General features: G+C 39.1%; 1 protein-coding gene across 2 annotated transcripts in view; it reads right to left on the bottom strand.

The window, feature by feature from the left end:
* vamp4 (vesicle-associated membrane protein 4) overlaps window positions 1-8,748 on the bottom strand; it is a 15,735-nt gene extending 6,987 nt beyond the window's left edge. Inside the window, exons 1-4 of one of the 2 annotated variants that reach the window (XM_061032115.1) lie at window positions 8,341-8,748; window positions 5,702-5,776; window positions 4,902-5,003; window positions 882-928 (exon numbers count right to left, since the gene is read on the bottom strand). In XM_061032115.1, coding sequence (XP_060888098.1) covers window positions 882-928; window positions 4,902-5,003; window positions 5,702-5,704 — 152 coding nt within the window. In that variant the 5' untranslated portion in view covers window positions 5,705-5,776; window positions 8,341-8,748. The remainder of the gene's footprint in view (window positions 1-881; window positions 929-4,901; window positions 5,004-5,701; window positions 5,777-8,340) is intronic. The other variant, XM_061032117.1, reaches the window with a different exon arrangement.
* Window positions 8,749-9,669: the final 921 nt, after the last annotated feature.

Genomic DNA, 9,669 nt, shown 5'->3' with positions numbered 1-9,669 from the left:
AAAGAGGTCTTAGCTTCTCATTTTGTCTCCTTGTTGTAACGCTAATCTTCCTGAAACCTCACCTTTTCTTTATAAACCTTGTTGATGCTGCCTTCCTGTAAAGTGGTGGTTGATAAACTGGGGACTAAGATTAGATGTATGGTCCATATTACTGTTTTCTGACCATCATTTTAGTGATTACTCTTCTGTGTCTGTGTCATGTGTCTGAGCTGGTTTGTTTCATTGTTCTGTTTGTCATTTTAACTTGCACTGAAAAACGTTAATAAAAAGTATTCTGAACAACTTGTTTGGACTCAGTTTACCGTGCTACAACCAGAAATGGGCACAGTCAATAAAGAATTTAACTTGAGCAGTTCATTCTGTTAATTATGAACCGAAGTTAACTTTGACGTTAACCGGTGTTACGCTTTGAAGAGTGACCATGTTAACTGCCGACTTTCAGCTGAATGTCTGTGGTTGTCGTAGTTACAGACATATATGACTGGTATTTTAGACATTACAATAAAAAAAATTAACAAAGCAACATCGACTAACAGTCGCCAATTAACATGGTCACTTTTTAAAACTGTAACATAATATTTTTACAAAGTCAATAGATGTGAGTTCTTAAGAGAACGATGACTTAAAAACTCTAAACTACACATGTGTCTGTCTTTAAATAAAACTACAAATGATTCAAACATTTTGATATATCACCACTGTGTTCTCTCTCGTGGGGTTCATGAAGTACCATCATGAAGCTCTCTAAAGAACAAGGAACTAATGTCCTCGTTAAAAATCTATTCATGTCCAGCTCTGGCTACAACAATCAATATTAATATTCTGTCTCTTATGTCTTGTTAAAATGTGTGGGAGGAGAAAATATCTTCACACAAACTCACAGAAAGAAGTCTTCCTCCTCATCAGAATCCTCCTCCAGAAGATTCCTCTGTAAAACACGAAAAGATCAGCGATCAGACAAACTACAGTATCCTGATGGAAGACATCTCCTGCTGTACTCTTCACTGAATAACAAAAGGGTTTGAACTTGGAAGATGCTGCAGCCTGTGCCAGCGTGACCAGTAAAGTTATCTGCCCGATCGTCCCTGATTCCCCGTCCTGTTTGCAAGATAACAACGGTGTGTAATGAATTGCTTGGTTGCAGACAAAGAGTAGATTCAAAAAGGATTCATCGCTCTGATTTTATTCATCCTTAACTGTCCCAAAACCAGGTCTTTGGGTATCAGCTGATCCTGACTGCATTGCAGATTTCCAACATTTAATTAACAAGTTGTATTAAAGCTAGTCAATTAAGTAACCTTCTATCTTAAAGGCTATCAACCAGCAGTAAGAGCAACAATAGCCAGTTAGTCTGCAGTTTTTTGACTGCCCCTGATGTTCATGCAGGAGTAAATGCCCACGTCACACATTGTTTGAGCTGCTGGTTCACAGAGTGGATGTCTTCTAAAAACTTTGGTCATAAAAAGTGAATCTGAGGTGCATAAAAGAGATTGATGGATAAGTAGATAAACTACGAGTATTCACATGAACCTGCTTTAGTTTGTGTTTGAATGTTTTTTATTACCAGGTCTGATTGGTTTAGATTGGAGGAGATGTTTGCGGATAATACGGCTTCTGTTAAAACCTCTTAAGCGATGAACACAGATTTTGAGAGTAGCCTTAGACAGTGTTGGTGTAGCAAAATTAAAAATCTTATAAGATCTATCACTTTCTCTCCCTCTTTCTTCCATGAAAAATGGCCGTCCATGCTGCTGTTGCATGACATAGGACACGTATGTAGAGACAGAACTGAATGGATCTGCCCATGACTGCTCTGACTCTCACTGATATCTGCTCATCTATTTCGGTCAGTATTGGACTCATTCGTATCTGGTAGCTGTGTTGATCAATGCCTCTCTAGTTGTTTGTCTTTACTGACAAAAAATTCCAAAGGACAGGACACATGGGGAAGAGAGAGTGAAGACGACATGCACCAAACGGTCTATGTGGTGAGGACATCGGACACGTAGTGTTGGAGTTTTAAATGATTTACAGACTGATCTGAACAACTACAAATGTTTTAATTTCAGGGAAGAGCTGCAGAAGGAAATCTAAAGGCCCCAAAACAGAAAAGATGTTAAACTGATTTCACTGACTCCACCGTAGGACGGAGAGCAGCTCTACTCATTCATAAATGATCTTTAGAAGGCAGATTATGGACAGATAACTTCTTATTATACTGCACTGCATTATGATGACTCACTGACAATAAAAGAGTGCTGCTGCTCTGCTGTAGTGCTCAGTAAAGACTCTGAAGAGGACAGTCAGTCTGCTGCAGAGTCTGGCTGTACCTAAACACACTCAGGTGAGGGAACAGAGAGGATCACTATTTAACCACTGCTGGCTTCAATCACTGGCATAAGGGACTGTAAAATGCCATTCAGGGAGAATCAGAGAGGACAGCTGCACTAAATCCTCTGAGGAGAGCTGGACCAGGATGAGACAGGAGGAATTTATTCACTGCTGCTGAAAGGGAAGAGTCTTTATCTTAGCATTGTCACACCACCAGAATTTAAACTTTCATACAAAACTAGTAAAAATGAAACGATATCGATCCCTATTTGATGCTACGGCAACAAAAATAGAAGTCCTCCTAGGTACTCGTTTTCACTAATATCTTGCTTTACAAATACCAAAATTTGCAGGCAAATTCCTGCACACTGGCTAAAATACTGATACATTGGCAATGTTTCGGTTGCCAACATGTTTGGGCAATTTATACAGTGTCACCTCCTCTGCTCTCTGTCTATTAACTGTCTGTCCTCTTGGTTTCATCTTGCACATCGATGATCTTTCCATATTTCACTGCAGCGTTTCTCATGGAAAGTGTGCTGAGGACTTGTGTGCTGCCATTTCCACAACCTCAAAGAGATCTGGGTGAGCTCCAGCTTTTCCTACAGTTTTTCCGCGCGGGCTGCCCCACAAGACGAGGTGCCCGACGATCTCCTCTCTTTATGGGGAAAGTCCTAAGAAGTACCTTCACGCGGGCTGATGAGTAGCTCAATGTTTTCAGGTCTTTTCAGGTCTTCCAGCTGGATTTTAGGAAAGAACGTCTTCAGCTGCTCAGGTTTGATGACTGTGCCTGTAGGCTATTTCATTAAGACCATAACAAACAAGTTGGTGACCTTCTTCTGTGCCCCTGGGTTACTTCAAAACTACTCTGAGACGATGTCTTCTACTGTTGACCCTCATTTCTCTACCTCCGTCTCCATGGACACCTAATGAGACTTTATCACTCCTCAGATTTAATCTGTTTGCAACATTTTGGGTGATGTAGTTGGTGTCTGACGCGTAGTCAATCAGGGTTCCAGTTTTCTGACATTGGCATTGGCAGGCAGCATCCAATGATCCACCAAAAGGACTTGAAAAATATCAGTACTCGCCAACCGGTTGATCTCTCATGGCCACCTTCGTTTAAATATGACTCAAGATTTGTAGTTTTTTAAAAGCTTCTGTACTTTTAAAAACACTCAATCACTGATCTCAGATTGTATAACTATGAAACATGTGGTATGAATAAAGTAGCAAAGTATTGAAACTGTGACTACCTTACTCTATCATGTAAGATGATCAGCAGGAGTCCGAGCATGCAAACAGTTTGTAGTTTCACAAGTGTAGAGGCAGTATTGGACCCACCTGAGTTATAGTATTCAGAGCTAGTGAAAGTTCAATCTCTTTATCGTGAGTTCTTGTAATCCTGTCACTACAAAGAGCAGACAGAAGGTCACGTTCACAGCTGCCAGCATAAAGAGACATTTATACTCCTGGAAATAAACTGTGATGTGCGGAGACGCTGAGGGGATGGTGACCATATGACCATAAAGAATTATGTAAGTCGTGGCGCTGACTCTCTCTGTTTCCACGGTGTAGTTTGTGAGCCGTGAGGGAGATCTGGTAGTTATTATCAGAGGGCCGGAGGTGAGGCAGTAAAAGCAGAGAATGAAGGTGGAAGAAAGCTTTTTGTTACGCCACTCTCTCTGTAATCTCAGCTTTGATCCCACTTCCACTCGAAAACAAACAGCATTACACAGAGAGAACAGAGGAGGGAGGAACAGGAGGAGGAAGAGAGGGAGGACAGGGAGTAATCATGCTGATGAGAAACAGACTTTTGGTTGCAGGAGTATCTGATTATCAGAATCCTCCAAAAATAGTTTATTTGTATTTGGAAAATAGTTCCACCGATGCACCAGGGCCGATACAGATGGTTAATTAAGCACTTAACCAACTGAAGATACCAATGTTTTTTTCATTACTTGTTTTGATGTAAGGGCCTGTGTCCACCTGGTGTTATTTTCGGGCAGAAAAGTTAAATAAATCCATTCATCTATGAATTGCAATTATTATTTTCCCAATTCAATATCGATTCAGGGAAATCTTGAGATCGTTGTAATGACGTCCCTCTCCACTGGGGGCACTGTGAATTCAGGTCGGGCACAATTGTGCACTTCACATATTTTTGTCAATGTCATTAAAGCACTTTTATGTTTATTACGATTTTGCTGCAAATTCAGCGCAGGCACAAATGTGCACTTTAGATCATATTGTACTTAATGTTTTATAATTTTTTTATTAAAGAATAATGCAACAATAAAATACATTTCTGAGTCAGTCTGTTCTAAACCTATACAAACAATGCACACATAATTATTTAACAAATATCAGAAGGTACTGTGATGAGTGTACCTGCATGTATCACTTAATCGATATCGAAGCATATTGATCGATATCGAATGGAATTGTGACCCAAAGAATTTAAATCGAATTAAATTATGAGGTTGTGGACCAGCTCTAATCACTGTGCTAAAATTATGATTATTTTGGTTAAGCTTTTCAAACACCTCCCTCCCTCTTCCCCGTCTCACCCTCTCACTGCGGATTGATCCTGTGACCTCGTCATCGTTCAGGTGTCTTTTAAACTTGGGGGGCATGTTGTCTTCAGGCTGCTCCTCCAGATCCGGCTCCCTCTGCAGGAAAGGAGGAGGAGGACGTCATTAGTCAGGACCAGAACAACACCACTGTAGATCTGTTTCTCTCTCACACACACACACACACACACAGCTGCTAAACTTAGACACTGGTGGGTGTAGGTGAGTGATTTAAGTTGCAGGTATAGGCATAGACAGATCCAGTCTGCAGCAGAACAAAGCATGAAGTGTCTGAACAGAGCAGTGTCTGATAATGAGACATGGGGAAGCAATCTGAGGAGGAATTTAACTCCAAAAACTTTCTGTTCTGCAGTCTAACTTTGTTTTTAGACACACAGCTGATTCCATCCCTCCTCTTTGATATCTAATATTTAGCTCAGGAACCTTCTCAGGACGTGTTTCTTCCATTATGTCTGTGAAACATTCTTTTGGGCCAGTAAACAAAGTAGTAAGAACTATATATTTCTGGTGTTGACTCTCAGGGACTGTGAAAGGAAATGTCATCATTGCTCTGTGTCTGAAGTTAAAAACATGCTGTTCTTCCAGATTTACCCCCTCGAGTCTGTACTTTGGATGTTACTCATTCCACACGGTGCCACAACAACACAATAAAGTTCCTCTGTGAAACTGAACTACACATTTAACCCCCTCTCTCTCTCTCTCTCTCTCTCTCTCTCACACTCACACACTCACACACACACACACCAGCTCTGTCAGGTCAACTGTACGACTTGTACCATTGAATCCAGTTCAGCCTGACACTGTGGATTTCTCAGCAGCGTCCTGTTCTGGCTCTGTGGGTGGAAAAAGGCCTTCAGATGGCCGGCGGAGGAGAAGAAATTTCCAGTAAACAGAGGAAGAAGAGGAGGAGGAGGAGAAGGAGAAGGAGAAGAAATTTCCAGTAAACAGAGGAAGAAGAGGAGAAGGAGAAGGAGAAGGAGAAGAAGTAGGAGTAGGAGGCGGAGGAGAAGGATGGAGATGGAGAAGCCAAGAATGAAGAGTTAAGAAACATTCGTTTATTTACTGAGAGGATCATTTAAAGGTGCAATCCATAAAACAATTCAAAGTTATTCCAGGTTTGGACCAAAGATGTGTGGTGACAGGACTATTGGGCAGAGATAACATGATCTTGATAGGGTATAAAATTACATGAAAACGATGATAAATTTGGACTTTTTTTACTTGATAATGTTAGATCATGAGCCTGTCACAGGACAGCATTGTCTAGACACCAATATTAAACATAAAACAGCAATGTTTAGTTTTTTATCAATTTGTATTGTCTTTACTTTACGAACAGAATACTGCCCTAAAAATGAGTGACATGTGATAGAACAAGCCTGGTTTTATTTGGACTACTTTCATAATCAGGACACTTCAATCCCTAGCAGCATTCTCAAATTATATCATACTATTATCTACTATTTTGCTGTACTGCCCAGTCTTCCAGGACAATAGATCACAGAAACACATTTAAGAGAAGAATCTAATACAGAGGAATTCTGCAGAAAGTAAAGATGATTCATACTGACCACCTACTGGTTACTAGTTTGAGAAAAATGCTAGAGAAATGACACTCTGCTGCACATGCTCTCTAACACTTAATACAGAGGACACATTGAACAATAACTGATGTTTACTTGTTTTGAGTTAGGAAAGCTTTTTTTCTGACGGGGTGTAATTTGACATATAGTCTGCAACTTGCGTGTGATGTTTTTTTTCTGGGTTGCTCCCGAACAAAAGATCTTCTCTCCCCCGCTGGTATGATGAGGCCTTTTACAACAACTTGTTTTATGAATGTAAAAAAACATACTGAAACTGAAAAATAAAGGAACTGAAGAACTGTACAGTAACTTTAAACTAGACATTTATTATAGATAGTATCCAAAAGTACCTGAGCTTTAAAAAGATACATCTATTTCATAAGACAGGTGTGCAGGAGAGGAATGAATCCATCAAGTCCTGGGTGTGTTGGAATTCTATTTTGGGTTTGGTATCCAACAGGTATCGATAGTGTTTGATTTTCACTAGAATCACATCAAAGTTGAAATACCATTCCTACTTATCATCTGTGCGAACAAACCTCCAATACTAAATACTCTCTGTGACAAATAATATTTTGAACAAATAAATAAAACTAAAATACAATTGTAACACAGTGCATATTAGAATTCTATGATTATTGAGGCACAAAGCCAAAGTAAGTCGGTACTTTGCAGCCTTCTCGGACTGGTGTTGTAACGGTCTCCAGGGTTAGAGTCAGTTCTAACATCTCACTTCTTGCTTCTAATTATATGTATATGTAATTATCTTTTAAAGCATTTTTAAGTTGTGTTTTTTGGGCCATCGTTGCCTTTATTAGATAAAGAAGTGTTGGGAGGAGAGAGTGGGTGGTGACATGCAGCAAACCATAAACCTCTGTAGATGTCAGGGAGCCCGCAACCTAACCGCTACACTATCCAACGCCCCCATGTAATTATCTTTTAGCAATAAGGCAAAAAAAAAAAACAGTTGTAAGTGGGGTTGTTGGGATACCAGAATTTTAAACTTCGATATAATACTATTAAAATCAAACAATATCTATACCTGTTTTAAAACCACAGCAACACAACTATAAGTCTTAGGCACCCAATATTGAGTAATTTATTGTTTTTTAAGTATCAAAAGTTGCAACTCACTCCTCCACACTGTCTAAGTTGTACTAATAAGCAGTGGCAGATCTCAGGGGTGGCCATACCCCCACCCACCTACTCCACAAATCTGATTTGCCACCCCCAGTGGCCACCCCAAATCCTTGAGCTGAACTATGTACTGATCCCCATTTTAAACCAACATATAGTGTTACAATGCCGGTCTGATCATGAGGTGAATGTATGCTGAAGTAATCCCCGGATGAGTCTGCAGAGAAATAAAAATCAAGACAACCCTAGGTGTGTGTTTAATAAAATGTAATATTGTTGTTCTCTGAGTAGAGAACATTTTAAAAGCGTTACAGCAGACCCCATAATGTAAAGACTTTAACCAAAGACTTCTTCAATGACAGAAATAAACTCGACACCTGTGTGCACAGCTTTCTTTTTAAACCTGTGTGTACAGCTTTCTTTTTAAACCTGTGTGTACCTTCCTGTGTTATCCTCTCTGTAAACAGCTGTTATGAGGGGCAGCTATGTTATCACTTCACAGCAATTAGCAACATTGGCTGGTTTAGATATTTGTCAGCATAAATGTGTTTTCTAGCTACATTTGACCTTCTACACTATTATATCGAAATATTCAAACTGAAAACAGAAATCTAAGAGCGCTAGCTTCTAATTCAGCTAGCTTTGCAGGCCACTGACATAATTAGCTTTTCAGCTAAGCTAATACGATTAGCTACCTGCTGTTTCACAGAAGATCTGACTCCCTCGACGCAGGTGAACTCAAACACACGGTGTCAGGTGTGAATCCAGGTGCTCAGTGTTCAGGCTGGTTTCAAGGTATTGTGTAGTTCATGTCAGATCCTGACCGGACGGTGACACCGGGTTCTCATCACGGAGGATGCTAGCTGCTCGTCTTCTCTCTGTGTCGGCTAACCGGTGTACCGGGTTAAAGAGTGACCGTGTTAACTGGAGACTTTCAGCCATGCGTCTGTCGTTTCCGTAGTTACAACAACTGATCTATGACTGATGCTTCTTTTTTTAGATTTTCTATTATGTCAAAAATTCTAATTAGATATGGCTTCTTTTAACAACTAAACGAAGAGACATTTGTTAGGATATTTTCCATCTTCAACGCCTGTTGTAACTAGCTAGGACAACCAAAACGTATTTGGCTGAAAAGCACCAGATAGCACGGTCACTCTATACATCGTAACACCAGAAACGAACACAAACAGTCTATGACACAAACAGCTGGAGGAGGAGAGGCAGCTCTGCAGATGTTTCTTCACCTTTCCATTTCGGCATTTGGGTTCTTTATTGATCGAGTATTTATAATCTTTATATGAATAAATACAAAAATGCCATGATACGTTAATGTAAACAGAACATAACCCTTCTCTTTATATATTTTGTATAAAAATAAAGACTATGATAACTTTTTATGAATCCCCCATAGGGGGAAATTTGGTTGTTACAACAGTTCAAAAGGGAGCGCAAAGATAATCAGCAACAAGTCAAAGACAAACGTATTTACTGTCATTAAATATAAGAAGAAAGTTAGTAATAATAATAATAGAATAAAAAAAACTATGTCCACTTTACTTGTGGAAAGACAAAGAATAGTTACTTTAAAAAACTCACACGTGTGTAGCATATTGATTATGATAAACATTACGATACAGTTAAGCATAAATAAGAACTTATAAGAAGAGCACATTGGTGCAATAGATGACGAGATTGTTTATCATTTATTGTGTGGAGTCAAACTTCTCATATGACTCCAGAGAAAAAATAATATGTGTTGTAATATGCAAAATAACTGTGAAAATAAAGGCATATATAACAGAATATTTTCAATTAAAATCTTAAATCGTCCCAGTCATATTCACATTCATGTTTTTTTCATGTATTATTGCAAATAATGGCTGGCATTATATACAAATAAGAATATTAGATCATTATTTAGTTACTACTACTATTGCTTATGTTTTATTGAAGTAAGTGAAATGTTTTGATGTTTCATTAAATATTTTTAAGCTTTAGAAAAAAATATTTTGCATTTTATG

The sequence above is a fragment of the Labrus mixtus genome, chromosome 3, assembly GCF_963584025.1.
Source record: "Labrus mixtus chromosome 3, fLabMix1.1, whole genome shotgun sequence".
In the NCBI taxonomy this organism is placed as follows: Eukaryota; Metazoa; Chordata; class Actinopteri; order Labriformes; family Labridae; genus Labrus; species Labrus mixtus.
Note: the sequence above shows the minus strand (reverse complement) of the source record. Positions and strands in the feature narration are given on the sequence as shown.